This window comes from Bombina bombina, chromosome 6 (assembly GCF_027579735.1).
Source record: "Bombina bombina isolate aBomBom1 chromosome 6, aBomBom1.pri, whole genome shotgun sequence".
NCBI classification, from domain to species: Eukaryota; Metazoa; Chordata; class Amphibia; order Anura; family Bombinatoridae; genus Bombina; species Bombina bombina.
This window is the reverse complement of record NC_069504.1, coordinates 732,865,203-732,890,883: the sequence shown is the minus strand read 5'-3', so window position 1 is coordinate 732,890,883 and position 25,681 is coordinate 732,865,203. Positions and strand designations below refer to the sequence as shown.

Genomic DNA, 25,681 nt, shown 5'->3' with positions numbered 1-25,681 from the left:
TGATGTTGCTTGCTTTGTTGAATATGCTCAGTAGGATTTTGTTCCCCCAGAAAGTGTGTATCTAAAAAGACTGTGCAAAATCTGATAATGGAAGTAAATTGAGAAGTGTCTTAAAACTGCATGCTCTTTCTGAATCATAAAAGTTTATCTTTACTTGAGTGTCCCTTTAAGGGGTTTGCAGGCTCCTCCTTTTGAGCCTATGAAAATTGGACTAAGGATTTCAGACAAACCTTGCACAAGGTGGCGTCTGCCATGGGGCGAGTTGCGTCATTTCCGGATGTTATCGCCAAAAAATTTCATTTTGCGTTGCTCGTCATACTTGGCTCCAAATAATTTTATTATTTAAACCCCACTTCCTATGTGCCTCTTGCCTTTTTCTATGTTCAGAGGGTTATGCTGTTTGCATTTTTTTCCCATTCCTGAAACTGCCATATAAGGAAATTGATAATTTTGCTTTATATGTTTTTTTTTTTCTCTTACATTTGCAAGATGTCTCAATCTGATCCTGTCTCAGAAACCACTGTTGGATTCCTGCTGCTTGATAACAGTTCTACCAAAGATAAGTGCATCTGTTGTAAGTAAGCGGAGATTATATCTCCAGCGGTATTATGTAACAGTTGTCATGATAAGCTTTTACATGCAGAGAATGTAGCCATCAGTACTAGTACAGTGCCTGTTGTTCCTTCAACATCTAATGTACTATTCTGCCTTCTAATAAACATAAAAGGTCTTTTAAAACTTCTCATAAAGTTGATGAAATTTCAAATGACCGGCAACATACTAATTTATCCTCCTCTGATGAGGATCTTTCTGATTCAGAAGATCCTACCTCAGATATTGACACTGACAAATCTACTTATCTCTTTAAGATGGAGTATATTCGTTCCTTGTTAAAAGAGTTGTTGATTACTTTGGATATTGAGGAAACTAGTTTTCTTGATATTAAAACTAGTAAACGTTTAAATTCTGTTTATAAACCTCCTGTGGTTACTCCAGAGGTTTTTCCAGTTCCTGATGCTGTTTCTGATATGATTTCAAAGGAATGGAAAAGGCTTGGTACTACTTGTATTCCTTCTGCTAGGTTTAAAAAGTTGTATCCTTTGCCAGCAATTAGATTGGAGTTTTGGGAAAAAATCCCCAAAGTTGATGGGGCTATCTCTACTCTTGCCAAACGTACTACTATCCCTATGGAAGATAGTACTTCCTTTAAGGATTCTTTAGATAGGAAACTTGAATCTTATCTAAGGAAAGTTTATTTATATTATGGCTATCTTCTCAGGCCTGCTATTTCTATGGCTGATGTTGCAGCTACATCAACTTTTTGGTTGGAAAGTTTAACGCAACAGGAAACAGATCCTGATTTGTCTAGCATTGCTCGCTTGCTTCAACATGCTAATCATTTTATCTGTGATGCTATTTTTGATTTAATCAAAATTGATGTTAAATCTATGTCTCTAGCTATTTTAGCTAGAAGAGCTTTGTGGCTCAAATATTGGAATGCTGACATGGTATCTAAGTCTAGATTACTATCTCTTTCTTTCCAAGGTAACAATTTATCTGGTTCTCAGTTGGATTCAATTATTTCAACCGTTACTGGGGGGGAAGGGATTTTTTTTTTTTACCTCAGGATAAAAGATCTAAGGGTAAATCTTAAAGGGACAGTCAACACCAGAATGTTTGTTGTTTAAAAAGAAAGATAATACCTTTATTAGCCATTCCCCAGTTTTGCATAACCAACACTGTTATAGAAATACACTTTTTACCTCTGTGATTACCTTGTATCTAAGCATCTGCAAACTGCACCCTTGTTTCAGTCGTTTTGACAAACTTGCATTTTAGCCAATCCGTGCTCACTCCAGGGTAACTTCACGTGCATGAGCTCAATGTTTTCTATATGAAACACATGAACTAATGCCCTCTAGTGGTCAAAATGCATTCAGATTAGAGGCAGTCTTCAAGGTCTAAGAAATTAGCATATTAACCTCCTAGGTTTAGCTTTCAACTAAGAATACCAAGACAACAAAACAAAATTGGTGATAAAAGTAAATTGGAAAGTTGTTTAAAATTACATTCCCTATTTAAATCGTGAGCGTTTTTTAGGACTTGACTGTCCCTTTAAGCTTCTAATTGTTTTTGTTATTTTCGACAGAATAAGGAACAGAAAGTCAATCCTATTTGTTTCCAATTGGAAACCCTCTTCAAGTTGGAATAAATCCAAGCCTTTTAAGAAACCAAAGCCAGCCCTCAAGTCTGCATGAAGGTGCGGCCCTCATTCCAGCTCAGCTGGTGGGGGGCAGATTAAAATTTTTCCAAAACATTTGGGCAGTTTCTGTCAAAATGAATGGATTCAGAGCATTGTCTCTCAAGGGTATCGAATAGGATTCAGAGTAAGACCTCCTGTGAGATTTTTTTTCTCTCGCGCGTTACAGCAAATCCAGTGAAGGCTCAGGCTTTTCTAAAGTGTATTTCAGATCTAGAGCTTTCAGGGGTAATTATACCAGTTCCGTTTCAGGAACAGGGTCTGGGATTTTATTGAAATCTATTCATTGTCCCAAAGAAGGAAAATTCATTCAGGCCAGTTCTGGATCTGAAATTTTTTAACCGTTTTGTAAAAGTGCCAAATTTCAAAATGGTGACTATGACTATTCTGCCTTTTGTTCAGCAAGGTCATTTATATGTCCACAATAGACTTACAGAATTGCATATCTTCATATTCCGATTCATCCAGACCAGTACCGGTTTCTGAGATTCTCTTTTTTAGACGAGCATTACCAATTTGTTGCTCTTCCATTTGGCCTAGCGACAGCTCCAATAATTTTTTAAAAAGTTCTCGGTGCCCTACTTTCTATTATCAGAGAACAGGGTATTGTGGTGTTTCCTTATTTGGACGATATCTTGGCACTAGCTCAGTCTTTACATTTTGCCGAATGTCGCACGAATCGGCTAGTGTTGTTTCTGCAAACACATGGTTGGAGGATCAATTTACCGGAAAGTTCCTTGATTCCGCAGACACGGGTCACCTTTTTAGGTTTCCAGATAGATTCAGTGTACATGACTCTGTCTCTAACAGGAAAGAGACAAATGAAATTGGTTTCAGCCTGTCAGAACCTTCAGTCTCAATCATTCCCTTCAGTGGCTATGTGCATGGAGGTTTTAGGTCTCATGACTGCAGCATCGGATGCGATCCCCTTTGCTCATTTTCATATGAGACCTCTACAGCTTTGTATGCTGAATCAAAGGTGCAGGGATTATACAAAGATATCACATTTAATATCCTTAAATCCCAGTGTTCAATTTTCTCTGACTTGGTGGTTAAATCACCACCGTATAATTCAAGGGGTCTGTCTTGTTCGTCCAACCTGGACTGTAATCACAACAGATTCGAGTATTTCAGGTTGGGGAGCTGTCTGGGGATCTCTGACAGCACAAGGGGTTTGGAAATCTCAAGAGGCGAAGTTAGTTATCAATATTTTAGAACTCTGTGCTATTTTCAGGGCTTTTCAGGTTTGGCCTCTGTTGAAGAGAGAACCATTCATTTGTTTTCAGACAGACAATATCACAACTGTGGCATATGTCAATCATCAGGGTGGGACTCGCAGTCCCCTAGCTATGAAATAAGTATCTCGGATACTTTCTTGGGCGGAATCCAGCTCTTGTCTAATTTCTGCAGTACATATCCCAGGTGTAGACAGTTGGGAAGCGGATTATTTCAGCCGTCAGACTTTACATCCGGGGGAGTGGTCTCTCCATCCAGATTTGTTTTTTTCAGATTGTACAGATGTGGGGTCTTCCAGAAATAGATCTGATGGCTTCCCATCTAAACAAGAAACTTCCCAGGTACCTGTCCAGGTCCAGAGATCCTCGGGCGGAGTCGGTGGATGCGTTAGCAGTTCTTTGGTTTTACCAACCTGCTTATATCTTCCCGCCTCTAGTTCTTCTTCCAAGAGTGATCTCCAAGATCATCATGGAACATTTGTTTGTGTTTCTGGTAGCACCAGCATGGCCTCACAAGTTCTGGTATGCGGATCTTGTCCGGATGTCCAGTTGTCAACCTTGGCCACTTCCTTTAAGACCAGACCTTCAGTCTCAAGGACCGTTTTTTTTTCCATCAGGATCTCAAATCGTTGAATTTGTAGGTATGGAAATTGAACGCTTAGTCATAGAGGTTTCTCTAACTCGGTTATTGATACTATGTTACAGGCTTGTAAATCTGTTTCTAGGAAGATTTATTATTGAGTTTAGAAGACTTATATTTCATGGTGTCCTCATAAATTCTCCTGGCATTCTTTTAGAATTCCTAGAATTTTACAGTTTCTTCAGGATGGTTTAGATAAAGGTTTGTCTGCAAGTTCCTTGAAGGGACAAATCTCTGCTCTTTCTGTTTTATTTCAGAGAAAGATTGCTAAGCTTCCTAATATCCACTGTTTTGTTCAGGCTTTGGTCCCTATCAAGCCTGTCATTAAATCAATCTCTCCTCCTTGGAGTCTTAATTTGGTCCTGAGAGCTTTACAGGCTCCTCCTTTTGAGCCTATGCATTCTTTGGATATTAAACTACTTTCTTGGAAAGTGCTGTTCCTTTTGGCTATCTCTTCTGCTAGAAGAGTTTCTGAATTATCTGCTCTTTCTTGTGAGTCACCTTTTCTAATTTTTCATCAAGATAAGGTAGTTTTGCAGACTTCATTTAAATTTTTACCTAAAGTTGTGAATTCTAACAACATTAATAGGGAAATTGTTGTTCCCTCTTTCTGTCCTAATCCTAAGAATTCTCTGGATGTTGTAAGAGCTTTGAAATATTATGTTGAAGCTACTAAAGATTTCAGGAAAACTTCTAGTCTATTTGTTGTCTTTTCCGGTTCTAGGAAAGGACAGAAAGCTTCTGCCATTTCCTTGGCATCTTGGTTAAAGCTTTTGATTCATAAGGTTTATTTGCAGTCGGGTCAGGCCCCGCCTCAGAGAATCACAGCTCATTCTACTAGATCGGTGTACACTTCGTGGGCTTTTAAGAATGAAGCTTCAGTTGATCAGATTTGCAAAGCAGCAACTTGGTCGTCTTTGCATACATTTACTAAATTCTACCGTTTTTATGTATTTGCCTCTTTGGAAGCAGTTTTTAGGAGAAAAGTTCTTCAGGCATCTATTTCAGTTTGATTCCTCTGCTTATGTTTTAAGTTTTTTTCTTTTCAATTATGAGAAAAACATATTTTTTTTGGTTGTGGATTTTATTTATTCAGTGGAAAATGGCTGTTATTATTTTATCCCTCCCTCTCTAGTGACTCTTCTGTGGAGTTCCACATCATGGGTATTACTATCCCATACGTCACTAGCTCATGGACTCTTGCCAATTACATGAAAGAAAACATAATTTACGTAAGAACTTACCTGATAAATTAATTTCTTTCATATTGGCAAGAGTCCATGAGGCCCACCCTTTTTATGGTGGTTATGTTTTTTTGAATAAAGCACAATTATATTTCCAGTTCCTTTTTTGTTGTTGCTTTTTACTCCTTTTTTCTATCACCCCACTACTTGACTATTTGTTAAACTGAATTGTGGGTGTGGTGAGGTATTTTGAGGTTTGGGAAACTTTGCCTCTCCTGGTAGGATTGTATATCCCATACGTCACTAGCTCATGGCCTCTTGCCAATATTAAAGAAATTAATTTCTATCAGGCAAGTTCTTACATAAATTATGTTTTTTCTTACCTCACTTGCTTTTCTATACGTTGGATTAAGGGAGGTGGGAGGGGTTTTATAGAGCTCTTGGGGTTTGGGAATCTTTGCCTCCTAGTGGTAGAGAAGAGTAATTCCCATTCCAGAGTAATGGATTGTGGACTCTCAACACCATGAAAAAAATAATTTATCCGGTAAGCATAAATTGTTTTTCGTGGGTCATTGTGAACCTCATTTGCATGTCTTACCTAGAATCTCTTGCTGCATTGGAAACAATGTATCCAGAGGTCTTCTGTGGGAAAAGCAAGTCTTCTGACTTGTTTAGATTTGTTAATGGACTACACAATGTTATTAGTGGAGGATGTTATGACGGGGAGTCAGGCTTTAGTGCCTTCCTTAGTTCTCTCTGAATAGCATTAATTGTCATTGATGGAAGTTTTAGTTGCGTTTTAAAGAATCTGTCTCAAAGCCTAAGATTCTGCTTTTGTACTTCAAAAGTTTGTTTGTGATGTAAGAAAAGTATTGTGAACGCAGGGGAACATAGTCCAAGTAAATAATTAAACATATTCCAAGAGATTTAAAAATTACGTCAGCAGTTGGTTAAAGAGACAGTCTACCATAGAATTGTTATTGTTTTAAAACCTAGATAATCCCTTTATTACCCATTCCCCAGTTTTGCATAACCAACACAGTTATATTAATATACTTTTTACCTCTGTGATTACCTCGTATCTAGGAACCTTCTCCCAGCCCCCTGATCACATGACTGTGACTGTTTATTATCTATTGTCTTAAATTTAGCATTGTTTTGTGCTAAATCTTAAATATCCCCCTGTGCCTGAACACAGTGTTATCTATATGGCCCACGTGTACTTTCTGTCTCTTTGTGTTGAAAATATATTTAAAAAGCATGTGATGAGGCAGCCCTCAAAGGCTTAGAAATTGGCATATGAACCTACCTATGTTTAGTTTAAACTAAGAATACCAAGAGAAAAAAAAATGATGATAAAAGTAAATTGAAAAGTTGATTAAAATTAAAAGTCCTATCTGAATAATGAAAGTTTAATTTATACTAGACTATCCCTTTAAGCACTATGTTGCTGAACTCATTCCAAAAGGAAGAAAGGTGGTTGTATTTTGTCAAAAGAATTTAAGGTGTTGCCTATGAAGATGGTGAATTGTGATAGTTAAATAGGTTGATTTGTTCATACTGATTTAAAAAAATACCTTTCATTTTTAAATTATGGATGTGTTGTCTTGGTAATGTATAAGATCATTGAAAATGTTTTCTATGTAGCACCTTGATTAGAATGTGACATGTACTGTATCTGCTGATAGATGTGTGGAACATGAATGTTTTTGATAGGATAAGATTAGGCAGGGATTACTACATATTCTCTTTGATAGTCTTGAACTTTTCTAAAATCCAAGAACTCCCGCACATGTATGCCTGCATGCTATATGAATTTTGGATAACGGGGATAGTTGATACCTTGGATCACTCTAGATTTTATCTGAGATCTTGGTTGGCAGGAACATTGACAGAGGTTGCTCCTGTTTTGGGTTTAAAAGAAAATAAAAGGCTTAAATCAACCCTGATATCTCTCAAATCTTGCAAATAAAACATTGAATTTGAATGCTTTATACATTGTGCCTTATTTAGGATAGAATAATTGGACACGTTTGCCTGATTCTTTGATAAAAGAGCCACCAAAGATAAATGCATCTGTATCTTAGTGGATGATAATTGGATCCATTTTGGGTTGGTTCCATAGAAGACCGTGCTTTTATGCTCAATTAGCAATTGAAATAGCAATATTTGCATTCAATTACTTTTTAGTTTGTGGGTGAGGAGCCCATACAATATCTAGTAATTTGTCTTAACTATTTCTAACACCAAATGTCTCTTCCATTTCTGGTACAAAAAAATAAGGATATTGTTATTAAAATTAGACATGTGCATTCGGCTATTTCGGACTGATCCAAATGCCGAGATGGTAGCTGCAAGCTGCATTCAGCAATTTTCTAAACCAGATTTAATCCTGTGAAAGTGCAACACACTAAGTTCTGTGCAAATCTAGATCTTAATGTGTTGCACTTTCACAAAAATTTATCCGGCTCACAAAATTGCTGAATGCGGCTTTTTGTGGCTGCCATCTTCCGCATGTGGACTGTCCTGGAATAGCCGAATACATGTATAATTAATTAAAATCAGGGGCTAAAATGGTTTCTTTCATGTAATTAGCAAGAGTCCATGAGCTAGTGACATATGGGATATACATTCCTACCAGGAGGGGCAAAGTTTCCCAAACCTCAAAATGCCTATAAATACACCCCTCACCACACCCACAATTCAGTTTTACAAACTTTGCCTCCGATGGAGGTGGTGAAGTAAGTTTGTGCTAGATTCTACGTTGATATGCGCTCCGCAGCAAGTTGGAGCCCGGTTTTCCTCTCAGCGTGCAGTGAATGTCAGAGGGATGTGAAGAGAGTATTGCCTATTTGAATGCAGTGATCTCCTTCTACGGGGTCTATTTCATAGGTTCTCTGTTATCGGTTGTAGAGATTCATCTCTTACCTCCCTTTTCAGATCGACGATATACTCTTATATATACCATTACCTCTGCTGATTCTCGTTTCAGTACTGGTTTGGCTTTCTACAAACATGTAGATGAGTGTCCTGGGGTAAGTAAATCTTATTTTCTGTGACACTCTAAGCTATGGTTGGGCACTTTGTTTATAAAGTTCTAAATATATGTATTCAAACATTTATTTGCCTTGACTCAGAATGTTCAACTTTCCTTATTTTTCAGACAGTCAGTTTCATATTTGGGATAATGCATTTGAATTAATTATTTTTTTCTTTTTTCCCTGTGGGCTGTTAGGCTCGCGGGGGCTGAAAATGCTTCATTTTATTGCGTCATTCTTGGCGCGGACTTTTTTGATGTCGGCGTTCCGGATGTGGCGTCATTTTTGGCGCCAAAAAAGCATTTAGGCGCCAAATAATGTGGGCGTCTGATTTGGCGCTAAAAAATATGGGCGTCGCTTTTGTCTCCACATTATTTAAGTCTCATTTTTTATTGCTTCTGGTTGCTAGAAGCTTGTTCTTTGGCATTCTTTCCCATTCCTGAAACTGTCATTTAAGGAATTTGATCAATTTTGCTTTATATGTTGTTTTTTCTCTTACATATTGCAAGATGTCTCACGTTGCATCTGAGTCAGAAGATACTACAGGAAAATCGCTGTCTAGTGCTGGATCTACCAAAGCTAAGTGTATCTGCTGTAAACTTTTGGTAGCTATTTCTCCGGCTGTTGTTTGTATTGATTGTCATGACAAACTTGTTAATGCAGATAATATTTCCTTTAGTAAAGTACCATTGCCTGTTGCAGTTCCCTCAACATCTAAGGTGCAGAATGTTCCTGATAACATAAGAGATTTTGTTTCTGAATCCATAAAGAAGGCTATGTCTGTTATTTCTCCTTCTAGTAAACGTAAAACATCTTTTAAAACTTCTCTCCCTACAGATGAATTTTTAAATGAACATCATCATTCTGATTCTGATGACTCTTCTGGTTCAGAGGATTCTGTCTCAGAGGTTGATGCTGATAAATCTTCATATTTATTTAAAATGGAATTTATTCGTTCTTTACTTAAAGAAGTACTAATTGCTTTAGAAATAGAGGATTCTGGTCCTCTTGATACTAATTCTAAACGTTTGGATAAGGTATTTAAATCTCCTGTGGTTATTCCAGAAGTTTTTCCTGTTCCTAATGCTATTTCTGCAGTAATTTCCAATGAATGGGATAAATTGGGTAATTCATTTACTCCTTCTAAACGTTTTAAGCAATTATATCCTGTGCCGTCTGACAGATTAGAATTTTGGGACAAAATCCCTAAAGTTGATGGGGCTATTTCTACCCTTGCTAAACGTACTACTATTCCTACGTCAGATGGTACTTCGTTTAAGGATCCTCTAGATAGGAAAATTGAATCCTTTCTAAGAAAAGCTTATCTGTGTTCAGGTAATCTTCTTAGACCTGCTATATCTTTGGCTGATGTTGCTGCAGCTTCAACTTTTTGGTTGGAAACTTTAGCGCAACAAGTAACACATCATGATTCTCATGATATTATTATTCTTCTTCAGCATGCTAATAATTTTATCTGTGATGCCATTTTTGATATTATTAGAGTTGATGTCAGGTTTATGTCTCTAGCTATTTTAGCTAGAAGAGCTTTATGGCTTAAGACTTGGAATGCTGATATGGCTTCTAAATCTACTCTACTTTCTATTTCTTTCCAGGGTAACAAATTATTTGGTTCTCAGTTGGATTCTATTATTTCAACTGTTACTGGTGGGAAAGGAACTTTTTTACCACAGGATAAAAAATCTAAAGGTAAAAACAGGGCTAATAATCGTTTTCGTTCCTTTCGTTTCAACAAAGAACAAAAGCCTAATCCTTCATCCTCAGGAGCAGTTTCAGTTTGGAAACCATCTCCAGTCTGGAATAAATCCAAGCCAGCTAGAAAGGCAAAGCCTGCTTCTAAGTCCACATGAAGGTGCGGCCCTCATTCCAGCTCAGCTGGTAGGGGGCAGGTTACGTTTTTTCAAAGAAATTTGGATCAATTCTGTTCACAATCTTTGGATTCAGAACATTGTTTCAGAAGGGTACAGAATTGGTTTCAGGATGAGACCTCCTGCAAAGAGATTTTTTCTTTCCCGTGTCCCAGTAAATCCAGTAAAAGCTCAAGCATTTCTGAATTGTGTTTCAGATCTAGAGTTGACTGGAGTAATTATGCCAGTTCCAGTTCCGGAACAGGGGATGGGGTTTTATTCAAATCTCTTCATTGTACCAAAGAAGGAGAATTCCTTCAGACCAGTTCTGGATCTTAAAATATTGAATCGTTATGTAAGGATACCAACGTTCAAGATGGTAACTGTAAGGACTATCTTGCCTTTTGTTCAGCAAGGGAATTATATGTCCACAATAGATTTACAGGATGCATATCTGCATATTCCGATTCATCCAGATCATTATCAGTTCCTGAGATTCTCTTTTCTGGACAAGCATTACCAGTTTGTGGCTCTGCCGTTTGGCCTAGCTACAGCTCCAAGAATTTTTACAAAGGTTCTCGGTGCCCTTCTATCTGTAATCAGAGAACAGGGTATTGTGGTATTTCCTTATTTGGACGATATCTTGGTACTTGCTCAGTCTTTACATTTAGCAGAATCTCATACGAATCGACTTGTGTTGTTTCTTCAAGATCATGGTTGGAGGATCAATTTACCAAAAAGTTCATTGATTCCTCAGACAAGGGTAACCTTTCTGGGTTTCCAGATGGATTCAGTGTCCATGACTCTGTCTTTAACAGACAAGAGACGTCTAAAATTGATTGCAGCTTGTCGAAACCTTCAGTCACAATCATTCCCTTCGGTAGCCTTATGCATGGAAATTCTAGGTCTTATGACTGCTGCATCGGACGCGATCCCCTTTGCTCGTTTTCACATGCGACCTCTTCAGCTCTGTATGCTGAATCAATGGTGCAAGGATTACACAAAGATATCTCAATTAATATCTTTAAAACCAATTGTTCGACACTCTCTAACATGGTGGACAGATCACCATCGTTTAATTCAGGGGGCTTCTTTTGTGCTTCCGACCTGGACTGTAATTTCAACAGATGCAAGTCTCACAGGTTGGGGAGCTGTGTGGGGATCTCTGACGGCACAAGGAGTTTGGGAATCTCAGGAGGTGAGATTACCGATCAATATTTTGGAACTCCGTGCAATTTTCAGAGCTCTTCAGTTTTGGCCTCTTCTGAAGAGAGAATCGTTCATTTGTTTTCAGACAGACAATGTCACAACTGTGGCATACATCAATCATCAAGGAGGGACTCACAGTCCTCTGGCTATGAAAGAAGTATCTCGAATTTTGGTTTGGGCGGAATCCAGCTCCTGTCTAATCTCTGCGGTTCATATCCCAGGTATAGACAATTGGGAAGCGGATTATCTCAGTCGCCAAACGTTACATCCGGGCGAATGGTCTCTTCACCCAGAGGTATTTCTTCAGATTGTTCAAATGTGGGAACTTCCAGAAATAGATCTGATGGCGTCCCATCTAAACAAGAAACTTCCCAGGTATCTGTCCAGATCCCGGGATCCTCAGGCAGAGGCAGTGGATGCATTATCACTTCCTTGGAAGTATCATCCTGCCTATATCTTTCCGCCTCTAGTTCTTCTTCCAAGAGTAATCTCCAAGATTCTGAAGGAATGCTCGTTTGTTCTGCTGGTAGCTCCGGCATGGCCTCACAGGTTTTGGTATGCGGATCTTGTCCGGATGGCCTCTTGCCAACCGTGGACTCTTCCGTTAAGACCAGACCTTCTGTCACAAGGTCCTTTTTTCCATCAGGATCTGAAATCCTTAAATTTAAAGGTATGGAGATTGAACGCTTGATTCTTGGTCAAAGAGGTTTCTCTGACTCTGTGATTAATACTATGTTACAGGCTCGTAAATCTGTATCTAGAGCGATATATTATAGAGTCTGGAAGACTTACATTTCTTGGTGTCTTTCTCATCATTTTTCCTGGCATTCTTTTAGAATTCCGAGAATTTTACAGTTTCTTCAGGATGGTTTAGATAAAGGTTTGTCTGCAAGTTCCTTGAAAGGACAAATCTCTGCTCTTTCTGTTCTTTTTCACAGAAAGATTGCTATTCTTCCTGATATTCATTGTTTTGTACAAGCTTTGGTTCGTATAAAACCTGTCATTAAGTCAATTTCTCCTCCTTGGAGTTTGAATTTGGTTCTGGGAGCTCTTCAAGCTCCTCCGTTTGAACCTATGCATTCATTGGACATTAAATTACTTTCTTGGAAAGTTTTGTTCCTTTTGGCCATCTCTTCTGCCAGAAGAGTTTCTGAATTATCTGCTCTTTCTTGTGAGTCTCCTTTTCTGATTTTTCATCAGGATAAGGCAGTGTTGCGAACTTCTTTTCAATTTTTACCTAAAGTTGTGAATTCCAACAACATTAGTAGAGAAATTGTGGTTCCTTCATTATGTCCTAATCCTAAGAATTTTAAGGAGAAATCGTTGCATTCTTTGGATGTTGTTAGAGCTTTGAAATATTATGTTGAAGCTACTAAATCTTTCCGAAAGACTTCTAGTCTATTTGTTATCTTTTCCGGTTCTAGAAAAGGCCAGAAAGTTTCTGCCATTTCTTTGGCATCTTGGTTGAAATCTTTAATTCATCTTGCCTATGTTGAGTCGGGTAAAACTCCGCCTCAGAGAATTACAGCTCATTCTACTAGGTCAGTTTCTACTTCCTGGGCGTTTAGGAATGAAGCTTCGGTTGATCAGATTTGCAAAGCAGCAACTTGGTCCTCTTTGCATACTTTTACTAAATTCTACCATTTTGATGTATTTTCTTCTTCTGAAGCAGTTTTTGGTAGAAAAGTACTTCAGGCAGCGGTTTCAGTTTGAATCTTCTGCTTATATTTTTCATTAAACTTTATTTTGGGTGTGGATTATTTTCAGCAGGAATTGGCTGTCTTTATTTTATCCCTCCCTCTCTAGTGACTCTTGTGTGGAAAGATCCACATCTTGGGTAGTCATTATCCCATATGTCACTAGCTCATGGACTCTTGCTAATTACATGAAAGAAAACATAATTTATGTAAGAACTTACCTGATAAATTCATTTCTTTCATATTAGCAAGAGTCCATGAGGCCCGCCCTTTTTTTGTGGTGGTTATGATTTTGTATAAAGCACAACTATTCCAATTCCTTATTTTATATGCTTTCGCACTTTTTTATCACCCCACTTCTTGGCTATTCGTTAAACTGAATTGTGGGTGTGGTGAGGGGTGTATTTATAGGCATTTTGAGGTTTGGGAAACTTTGCCCCTCCTGGTAGGAATGTATATCCCATATGTCACTAGCTCATGGACTCTTGATAATATGAAAGAAATGAATTTATCAGGTAAGTTCTTACATAAATTATGTTGTTTTGTTTAGTTAATATAGGGTGGGGGCATGCAGCTCATAAGTTAATTTCCTTAGTGAGATTTGTTTTGTTTTTTAGCCAATTTTCTTTATCTTGGTCCATTCCTTGGATCTTGGTTGAGGCAAAGGTACAACCATGAAGGTCATCCATATTGGATTGTAGATAATCAATGTCACCTGTGTCATAGTCTGAATCAAAATCTATATTATTGTCATATGGGTCATAGTCTAGATTAGAATTTGTATCTGGCTAACATGTTTTTTGTTTTTTAGTTTCATGCTCATGTGAGCAAACGGTATCCCCTCAGAAGGAGGGTTGGTACTCCCGTAATTGAACTATATGGGGAGGTGTTGATAATTTCTTATTTTTTTAGTTTTTTGTTTCTTCCTTTTTTCTTTCCTAAGATATGCAGAGTTGTCACTCCCCTACCCATAATGCCCAGTCATTCTCTTTGCCTCTGTCAATGGAGGAGGTGAAGTTTGGTGTCTGAAGAAATAAATTCCTTTTTCGGGTACTTTTCCCTGCAAGCAAGGATTTGGGTCTAGTTGAGTCCACATCAATCTGTTTAGTAGAGTGGCTTTTAAGCAGTTGGGAAACAAAGCAAGGACTACCTCACAACTTCCTAACACAGTGCTGCCCATGGTACAGAAAGCCAGAGTTGGTTACTCTGTTCTTTCTTTTTCTACAGGTCTCTGTAAGGAGTATGTGTCCTTTCATGCCTTGTGAGCTGTCTTCCTGCCGGACAGTTAGACTGCAGGTAAGTGCTTTTGTCTTTTAGGTCTTGGAGACTTGCACTTCAAAAGAATGTCATATGCAGTAGATGGGGACATTTTTAAAATCCTTTATACAGGATTTTCTTTGGCAGTGGGCAGGCACATTATGTATGTTGAGACTAGGGGTTAATCTTCCCTTTATTGGGACGTTTTTCCTCTTTGGGCTAATTTGGTTGAAATACTTAAAGGGCCACTGTAAGTAAATATTTTCTATGCCTGTTACTAACTAACTACCCCAAATACGCTTTTTATCAATAGCATTTCATTAACATATCTCTACCGTATATCAGAAATCTTGTCTGCAAATTTAATTGTTTTCCAAACCCACTCCGTGGGTATCCTTTGCTCTGTACCAATCCGTTTACAATACCTAGGTTTCAAAATGGCGCTTTAAACACAAAGTTATTGGTTTAAGTATTTTGAACATGCAGTGCTGAAAATAGTGGGCAGGATAACGTGACATCATCGACAAATAAAAGATATAACTTTTAGAACGTTATGAAACTTTGTTTTGGAGAAAATATAGGTCAGGTTTTAATTAATGCTTATTAACTTTAATATGTTAGTTGTTTAGCTTAAAAATTATAACAGAAAGTAATCCTTTAATTATGTTTTATACAGGGATTTATGTATAAACTTGGCAGTTGGTTTTCTTTGCTTGCTTAGCTAGAACAGGCTAACTGACAGACTGCTTGAGCATTTGTGTAAATTAAGCTCTGGTCATGTGACTTCTCTCTGCTGTCGGATATTCACGGAGCGGCATGTATAATTGTTACGGTAAGGCACCTCAGCCTGTCTGAGTTGTAGGGAGCCTGATTGGTTTATTATTTTAAAGAATTTTTGCATAACATTAAGCGACTGTGGTATTAAAAATTCTTAGTGACAGTGTATTTACAATTTGGGGATTTTTTTATTTAGTATTATAGACCTGGATCAAGATTGTGTCTTTTGACAAATGCTTCTTATGCCTTGAGGCACAAATTGTTTGCCTATGAAATTTTGTGCTGCATACTTAGCTAGAACACTTCAATTTAAAGATAAATTGTTGTCCTCTGAGCCCAATGTCTCTCAGGATGATGCTGTTCAGGTAATGCCACAGCTTTCTCCTCAAATGTCCCGTGCCACTATGGCATCACATGCAGTGCCCTGCAGTTCCTCTCAGGCTCCTGGAGGAGTTTATTTGCCTGCAGATTTTGCTGCACATGTATCTTCTGCGGTATCTGCGGCATTATCTGTTTTTCCTATGCTGGAAAAACGCAAGAGGAAAATTAGACATTCTCATAGTAAGGTTTCTGTTCCACCTACTGCTACGCAGGTTGCCCTCCCTCATAAGTCTGATGAGGAGGATACATCGGTAGCCTCTGAGGGTGAAATCTCAGATTCAGACAGTATTATTCCTTCATCTGATACTGAAGATGTAAACTTCAGATTTAAGCTTCAACATCTTTGTGTACTGTTAAAGGAGGTATTGGCTACTTTGGACGACTCCGATAATTCTGTCGTTGTCAACACTAAGATGTTTAGTAAACGTAATAAGTACTATGATGTTCCTCTGTGAAAGTTTTTTATATCCCAGACAGTGTGACGGAGATTATTTCACAGGAATTGGAGAAGCCAGGGATTTCTTTCTCCCTGTCTCCTGTATTTAAAAAGATGTTTCCTGTTGCTGACTCCATTAAAGATTCTTGGTGCACAGTGCCTAAAGTAGAAGCGGCTATTTCTACTCTGGCTAAGAATACTACAATCCCTATAGAGGATAGCTGCTCCTTAAAGGATCCCATGGACAAAAAGCTGGAAGCTTATTTGAAGAAGATGTATGTTCATCAAGGTCCTCAATGGCAACCTGCAGCTTGTATTGCCACAGTAGCAAGTGTAACATCTTATTGGTGTGACACCTTGTCTGAATCAATTTTAGTAGAGATTCCGTTGGAGGAGATACAAGCTAGGATTAAGGCTCTCAAACTAGCCAATTCCTTTATTTCTGATGCTAACATGCAAGTTACTAGACTGGGACCCAAGATGTTTGGCTTCTCTGTCCTAGCCCGTAGGGCATTGTGGCTAAAATCTTGGTCAGCTGATGTTAACTCTAAGTCCAAGCTTCTGGAGATTCCTTACAAGAGTAAGACCTTGTTTGGACCTGATCTGGCAGAAATAATTTCTGATATTATGGGTGGAAAAGCGTATTTTATACCGCAAGACATGAAGAACAGACTCAAAGGACGTAAAAGTAATTTTCGTTCCTTTCGTAACTTCAACGGTTAAGTCTCCCTCTTCCAAGCAGAATCAGTCGAAGTGTTTTTGGAAGCCCAATCAGTCTTGGAATAAGGATAAGCAATCAAAGAAACCCTCAGCTGAGTCTGTCAGCATGAAGGTTCGGCCCCCGGTCCGGGATCGGATCAAGTGGGGGGCAGACTTTCCCTGTTTTGTCAAGCGTGGAGACGAGATGTCCCAGATCCTTAGGCTGTGAACATAGTATCTTAGGGTTACAAAATAGAATTCAAAACTTTACCTCCCAGGGGCAGATATCACCTCTCAAGATTATCTGCAAACCAGGTAAAAAGAGAGGCATTATTGAACTGCGTTCAGGACCTTTCCTCCCTGGTAGTGATTGTTCCAGTAAGGGAACAGGGTCTAGGATTCTATTCAAATCGGTTTGTGGTTTCCAAAAAAGAGGGAACTTTCGACCCATTTTAGACCTAAAGTGCCTCAACAAGTTTCTCAGGGTACCTTCCTTAAAAATATAAACCATTTGTTCCATTCTTACTTTGGTTCAAGAGGATCAGTTCATGACGACCATAGACCTGAAGGACGTGTATCTTCATGTTCCTTGAGGCATCTTTTGGGAGAAAGGTTCTTCAAGCGGTGGTGCCTTCTGTTTAGGTCTGCCTGTCTTGTTCTCTCTCCCTGTTCATTCTGTGTCCTCTAGCTTGGGTATTGGTTCCCACTAGTAATTGAATGATGTTGTGGACTCTCCATGTCTTGGGAAAGAAAACAAAATTCATGCTTACCTGATAAATTTCTTTCTTTCTGTAGAGTCCACGACCCCACCCTTTATTAAGATAGTTATTTTTGACTAAACCTCAGGCACCTCTACAACTTTGTGTTATTCCTTTTCTATTTCCCTTCGGTTGGATGACTGGTGATTATGGGTAGGCATATATTTTGTTTTTGTGGATCTATAGAATGAATATATTCAAAATCATTCTAGAAAAAATATCAGTTATTTAATCAATATTTTTTGTTTTAAGAGTATACAAAATATATAAATTTTGATGTGGCATCTGTAAATTTGGTGTAACATTTTTGAAGTTGATAAGTCTTAAAGAAAATATTTCTTTTTAATATACACTATGTGGCCAAAGGTGTAGAAACCTGACCATCACACACATATGAGCTTGTGGGACCCAATTCTAACTCCATAATATAAATGGAGTCGTTGTCCCTTCCCATGCAGCTATAACAACAACCACTCTTTTGGGAAGGCTTAGTACAAGATTTTGGAGTTTGTCTGTGGGAATTTGTGCCCATTTAAAGCTACTGACTTGAAGGTCTGGCTCACAGTGTTGCAGTTCATCCCAAAGGTTTTCAGTGGAGTTGAATGTATGGCTTTGTACCACTTACCACTCTTACGCTACCATCCCCGTGAATACTCTAGTCGTATCTATCCAGGTATTGGTTATATGTCCCCATTCGCTCTATGATTTCACACGCTCATAGGCTTCTGAGTTTGCTTATGGAGATAGGGGCTTGTCGCTCCCAACCTATCGGGTTATCCCACTAAGATTGACTGAGGGATTGGCTACACATATTGATACGCATGCGCATCATTGCAATAACGATGTTGACACTTGCCACAAACGGGCGGCTGGCTTTCATTCCGTGCGGGGCTTTCCTCTCCCTCGAGCGCTGTGCCTGCTAGAATTAGGACTTGTAGCGTGTCTGATGATATGAGGGGTCTATGTATTAGTGCATGTATTTATTTTTCTATTACTTGATGGCTATATGTCTCTTGTTAATAGCATCGTGAGGAGGGCTTTTATGTTAGTTTAATCCATGATCTGCTAGACTCTTGCAGGGGCCCATGCAGGCTTAGATCCGGTTTTACCATTTGTTGTATTGTATTGTGGCTTACATACTAACGTTCTAGGGGCTAGTTCAGTATATGTCTATGACATTAGGACATTATGTGTTTCCATTTGCACATGGTAAATTACTTATTGATATTTAAACTAAATTGTAACTAATTGCTTATTATGTATGGAGATATTTGTTACAAGTTGGTTGCCTTGGCAACAATTTTTGGCGTTTTTTGTACTGGGGGAGGGGTTTATGTGTGTATAAATGTTTGGTTCACTTGTGTATTGTTGATTCACAGAAACGTTACCGAATAAATTGATTATTTGCTGTTAAGTCCAGAGAGTGCTGATATATATATATATATATATATATATATATATATATATATATATATATATATATATATATATATATGTATATATATGTGTGTGTGGTGTATAATGTTGATTGAGCAGTTGTGAAATATATGGAAAAAATGTGTGTAGCATTTGGACCCACTGTACAGCTAGTATCTTTGTGCCTGTAGCTATTAAGGTCACTTAAAGGGACATGCCACCCTCATTTTTTCTTTTCTGATTTAGAAAGAGAATGCAATTTTAAACATCTTTCATATTTACTTATATTATCTAATTTGTTTTATTCTCTTGATGTTCTTTGATGAAAAGCATATCTAGATATGCTCACTAGCTGCTGATTGGTTGCTGCACATAGAAGCCTCGTGTGATTGGCTCACCATGTGCATTGCTTTTTCTTCAACTAAGTATATTTACAAAATGAAGCAAAATAAATAATGGAAGTAAATTGTAATGTTGTTTAAATTTCTATTCTCTATCTGAATCATGAAAGAAAGATTTTGGGTTTAGTGGCCCTTTAAAGGTACATGGAATGCTTTGAGATTACAAAATGTTTTCAGTTCAGATTTCACAAACCTAACCCTGTCACATTACTGTTCCTAGTTGGCATCAGTAACACAAAGTAAGTGTTAATCGAGTTTGACCACATTGAAAAACAGGTGCAGTAAACTAGGTGTTAATATATTTAAAAACATTTTCACACTCTATTACTATTATCCTAAATTATTGCAAGACTTCAGAGAATTATTGTGGTTGCAAGGTATTTACTTTACAAAAAGTATGTCTGCTCTTTCCTTTGGGTTTAACATCTTTTTACTAGTTAATCATTTCTGTTATATTACAGATATGAGACTGTCCATCCCTGAGGAATCGGAAGGTATTGCATGTGGCAGCATTATGGAGAGGTAAGGGCAGCAAAATGAATGATTTTTGTCTGACAATGTACTATAAAACATTTGTCTTCTTTTAATGTGCTCCAAATGGGCTGAGCCTTCAAGTAAAGCAGGCCTTATAATATTATCTATGTCCAGTATTAAAATGCTAATTATGATATATTTATGGTCCTGATCACTTCTGACTCTGTTAGTCTGTATGAGGCTCCTACGGATTATTGCATTTTAGATATCAGTTCTGCTTCTCGGTGCACAGTGATTCCTTTGATTACCCATACATGATACCATTTTTATAAAAGTTATAATATATACTAAGAAACTTGAGTTTTTATAATTGCCTCAATCTTCTTCTTAATCAATTTTATTATTTGATTATAAAGTATACTTTTTCATTTTAATGTAAACTACATGGTCTAAAAGAGGCCAGTTACAGTGAAAAGGAAACCATTTGCTTTTTTATAGCTTAAAGGGATGCTAAACCCAAATTTTTCTTTCATGATTCAGATAGAGCATGCAATTTTAAAGTGATGGTAAAGTATGCCAATATACAACGCTGCATTCAACTAAACTTTAACATATAATAGGACTTTTCATTCATTAATTTTTTATTAGTGAATACCTTTTAAAATGATAAAAAAAAATTCCGCCGATCCTCCGCCCAGCTTTTTTCTCCTTTTTTTTTTTTTTTGTGTCTTTTTGAACCACTTAAAATGAGGGCCAGCAGGTCCCTTTTGAAGACAGCCACACACCCCTTCATCACAGAGCGCATGAGATCAAGATTTTGGACATTGTCGTATTGTAATTAGCATTAAGTGACATGCGCTTTATGAGGAAGGGGCATGTGGCTGTCTTCAAAAGGCGCCTGCTGGCCCTCATATTTTAATTGGTTGATGTGAAAACATCACATAAAAGAAATGAGAAAAAAGCCGGGTGGAGGAACGGCAGAGAAAATGTAATCATTTTTAACCCTTTGAGTGCTAACGACGGCTGTGAGCTGTCGCAAATTGTCTCAGTGAGGTGCTGACGGCGGCTCAGATCCGTCGCTAGCACTCACCCACCTTGAGGGCAATCTGAGGTCTCCCACCTACTCCCACCTCAGCGATCTGGCCTGAATAGTGAGAGGCATCGCCGGGGCTTCATGATTCGCGTGGTGACTTCACGCGCAATGACGTGATGACGTCACCGGCCAACTTTATTTAAAATTATCAATGGATGATATAGGGAAATGAGGGCATGCTGCTTAGAAGCCAGCAACTCCCAGACTCCCAAGACCCACTGTTGGAAAGGTAATCGCCTAACCTTTTCAACTGTGTATTATGTTGGAGCTCTGGGGAAAAAAGTATAAAACTAAAAAATAAATATATTTCATTTTTTTTAAAAAAAGCTCAAATTTAGCTTAGCAGCCAAAGGGTTAAAGGTATTCACTAATAATTCGATTATTAGATATAAATTGATTAATAAAAGTCCCATTATATTTTAAAGATTAGTCAATTGCAGCGTTGTATATTGGCATACTTTACCATCACTTTAAGCAACTTTCTAATTTACTCCTATTATCAATTTTCTTTGTTCTCTTGGTATCTTTATTTAAAAAAAACAGGAATATCAGCTTACAAGCCGGCCCATCTTTAGTTCAGCACCTGGGTAGTGTTTGCTGATTGGCGGCTGCATTTTTAAATAAAGATAACGAGAACGAAGAAAAAATTGATAATAGGAGTAAATTAGAAATTTGCTCAAAATTGCATGCTGTATCTGAATCATGAAAGAAAAAATTTGGGTTTCATATCCCTTTTAAAAATTAGGTTCTGCATGATAGTGTCGACAGGATTTAAGTGGCCAGTTAATTCATGTTTTGCCTTTTTTTTTAATACCTGTGTGGTTATCAGTTACTGTTGTCTCGAGGATGGTAAAAATGTTTGAATCACTGTTCATTTAATTTTTTTGTAACTGTATGGCTGGTCAGATGAGACCTATACTATTTGTAATTTTGATATTTCTTCTACTAAAACCTCAATAAAAATGTATATATATATATATATATATATATATATATATATATATATATATATATATATATATATATATATATATATATATATATATATATATATATATATATATATATATATATATATATAAAAAAAGCCAGTTATGGCTGGTGGTTGAATGAGAACAACTAGCTAATTTTAGATTAAAAATCTCACCCTCCCTCATACCCACCACTGCAGCTCTGTTTAAACATCCAGAGCTAAGCTTAAGATGTTGACTAATGCATAAGCTAGATGCAGTTGATGCCATCAGCCAATCACACATGCATATATATGTATATTCTGTGAATTCTTGCACATGCTCAGTAGGAGCTGGTGACTCAAAGTGTAAATATAAAAAGACACTGCACGTTTTGTTAATGGAAGTAAATTGGAAAGTTGTTTAAAATTGCATGCTGAATCCTGATAATGTAATTTGGACTTGAGTGTCCCTTTAATTACAGACTATATAGACAAAGCATTTATTTGTACTTTCTGTAAATATTTTAGTTTTATATAAATGTGTCGGACAGTGAATTGTGTAGCACTACAATAGCCTGAAGCAAAGAAATCCTCTGTTTATTTTTTAAGACTTTGCTTAAAGGGACATAAAACACTAAATAAATGCTAGAGAGAACGATGCATTCAAAGAAAGGATTTGTCTGAGAATAACATGTAGATGTAGTTTTTATAGTTTCATTAGCTGTTTAAATATTAACAAAATAAGTGTAACATTTTAGTGTCTATAAAACAATGGGAGGTGCCATGTTGTAACTTAGATTACCTTCTCAGCTGTTGCCAGTTAGGGACAGTTCTAAATATGTTGCTAGAGTGTGCTGCCAAAGGCTGTGTGGAATATAACAGTATTCTGCATTTCCATATCTAACAGGAACTGAAAAGCCCACAATTTCAGAATTTAATTACAGGAAAAGGGGGGGAAATAAATAAGTACTTTTTATAATATAATTTCAAAGTGTTTAATGTCCCTTTAAGTGATTAAGGTCTGATAATATGTAAATTGTTAGGTGTGCAATTATTTTAGAATCCATGATAAATCTATAAATTAGTCTTCATATGACAGTAGGCATTTTATTTACTGTGTTTTGAAAGTATCAGTTAAAATTTATATATCAGTTTTAACACTCAATTTTCTGTTCTTGATGCACCTAATTTTACCTTGCAGGCAAGAAGAAGAAAACCTCATTCCTGCTTTAGCCACTCCCAAATTCACTCTTCCACCTCCTGTGCATCGCCTTAATCCTCACACACCTCCCACTTTCAACTCTGCATGGAACTTCCAGTCTTCAGAATCTCAGGAAGATAACAGTGGAGTTGGAGCTGGAGGAGTATCCTCAGAGGGGCAGTACCTACATGATAGAAGATATGAATGGACAGTGGGTTTAGAGGAGGCAGAAGATCAATCACGGCTTATGTCAGTACCTCCATCTATCTCTCTGCCAGTGTACAGGAGGGCCCTTGACTTTGGGAAGGGGCAAGGACCTTGGCAGGGAGGAAACTATTCTGAAGAGGATGCACAAGTAGAAGTGGAAGAAGATGACGGTGAAGAGGAGGAGGGATCTGTCTACACTTGCATTGAGTGTAGCATCTACTTCAAAAAGAAGGCTCACCTTTTAGAGCACATGTTCCAGCACTCCCAAGAGGGGGAGTCAGAAGGAACACAAATATGTGAGGGTCCACATACCTGCGGAGAATGTGGTAAGGGTTTTGTGGATGAGGAAAGCTTGGTATTACATGGGCGCCTCCATCAGGAATCCAGGCAAAAGATTATTGAGGAGATCCGTAAGCTAGAGAATTTGACAGATGAAGGCAGAAGTGCCCGCCTACAATGTCCAAAGTGTCTTTTTGGCACCAACTCTTCCAAAGTCTTTGTCCAGCATGCTAAAACTCATGTTAAAAAGGGGGCTGGAGATAGTCGAGGGTCCATAAAGTCTTTCCAGGAAACACCAGAGATTGCAGAAAGTAGTGTGGTATCAAAACAGGATAATGATAGGAAACGGAAGAGTACTGAGATAGGAGGATTGAATGAACAGAGATGGAGAGTAGAAGTGCCTCAAGAGACAGTTAACAGAGCAGAGCAAAGTCTGGGCAAGTCAAAAAGGAAGGCCTCTCCAAGGCAAAACATGGAAAGTTTTTCACAAGATGAGCTGGGGTTAGATGCTCAGCATCCTAGATCGGAGAGAAGCCCCTGCATTCCACAGACTGCAGTACAACTCAAGTGGCGATTCCGAGAACTTTTAAAGACTGTAGAATGGGATGAAGAAGGACAAAAGAGACAACTGAGAGAGGAAGTGGCCATTGTAGTCTTGGGGAAAATTGGTCTTACAAAGAAAAAGCCAAAAGGTCCTCTTTCTAGCTACAGGAAGAAGCTTAGAGATGAGAAAGGTAATGGTAAAACCTTGCCTAGTAAGACCTCTTCTATTGATATTGAATTGCCCCAAGATGTTTGGGAAGAAGATGACGACAATGATGACTTGCCTTTGGATATGCTACTGATGGACCCTAACTATGAGAAGCAGCTAGAGGCTCTTGGACTCAGGAGTGAAGAGCGGGAGTGCCCATATTGCCCTGATCGTTTCCACAATGGAATAGGCCTGGCTAACCATGTCAGGGGCCATCTGAATCGTGTTGGTGTCAGCTACAACGTACGACACTTTATCTCTGCTGAAGAAGTGAAGGCTATCGAGCAGAATTACTCATTCCAGAAGAAGCGTAAAAAAGGTATGTGAACTATATATACCACATCTTTCATTAAGATTGTTTGTTTCTCATCAAACCAAGTAATGTAACCTATAGCAGAGCTTGACAAATCCTCGGAGTCTAAAAGCCATTGCTCTTAGAGCATCTGGATTTAAATAGATAGATATATATATATATATATATATATATATATATATATATATATATATATATATATATATATATATATATATATATATATATATATATATATATATATATATATATATATATATATATATATTTCTCTTGTTAAGTGTATTCAGTCCACGGGTCATCCATTACTTATGGGATATATTCCCTTCCCAACAGGAAGTTGCAAGAGGATCACCCAAGCAGAGCTGCCATATAGCTCCTCCCCTCACATGTCATACCCAGTCATTCTCTTGCAACTCAACTAGATTGGTCGTTATGAGAGGTCTGTGGTGTTTTTTATACTTAGTTTATTTCTTCAATCAAAAATTTATTATTTTAAATGGCACCGGAGTGTGCTGTTTGTGCTCAGGCAGTATTTGGAAGAAGAATCTGCCTGCGTTTTTTCTATGATCTTAGCAGAAGTAACTAAGATCCACTGGCTGTTCTCGCACATTCTGAGGAGTGGGGTAACTTTCAGAAAGGGAATAGCGTGTGGGGAATCCTGCAAACAAGGTATGTGCAGTAAATTATTTTTCTAAGGAATGGAATTGGCTAAGAAAATACTGCTGATACCGATGTAATGTAAGTACAGCCTTAAATGCAGTAGCGACTGGTATCAGGCTGATGAATGTATGTACAATAAGTAATTTTCTAAGGAATGGAATTTGACTAAGAAAATACTGTTAATACTGAAGTAATGTATGAGCCTTAACTGCAGTAGAAGCGACTGGTAGCAGGCTTATTAATAACACTACCTAACTTTTAAAGTGCATGTTTAAAATGTTTACTGGCATGTTATTCGTTTTTTTGTGAGGTACTTTGGTGATAAATCTTTTGGGGCATGATTTTCCACATGGCTGTCGTTTATTTCTACATAGAAGCGGTTAACTGAGGTTTCCCACTGTTGTAATATGAGTGGGAGGGGCCTATTTTAGCGCTTTTTTGCGCAGTAAAAATTCAGTTACAGTCTTCCTGCTTCTTCCTCCTTGATCCAGGACG

At 37.8% G+C, this 25,681-nt stretch overlaps 1 protein-coding gene across 6 annotated transcripts in view; it reads left to right on the top strand.

Moving 5' to 3' along the window:
- Positions 1-25,681, top strand: part of WIZ (WIZ zinc finger) — a 235,125-nt gene that overhangs the window by 25,886 nt on the left and 183,558 nt on the right. For all 6 annotated transcript variants that reach the window (XM_053717946.1, XM_053717948.1, XM_053717949.1 and 3 more), the window contains exons 3-4: positions 19,715-19,775; positions 22,974-24,529. In XM_053717946.1, coding sequence (XP_053573921.1) covers positions 19,715-19,775; positions 22,974-24,529 — 1,617 coding nt within the window. The remainder of the gene's footprint in view (positions 1-19,714; positions 19,776-22,973; positions 24,530-25,681) is intronic.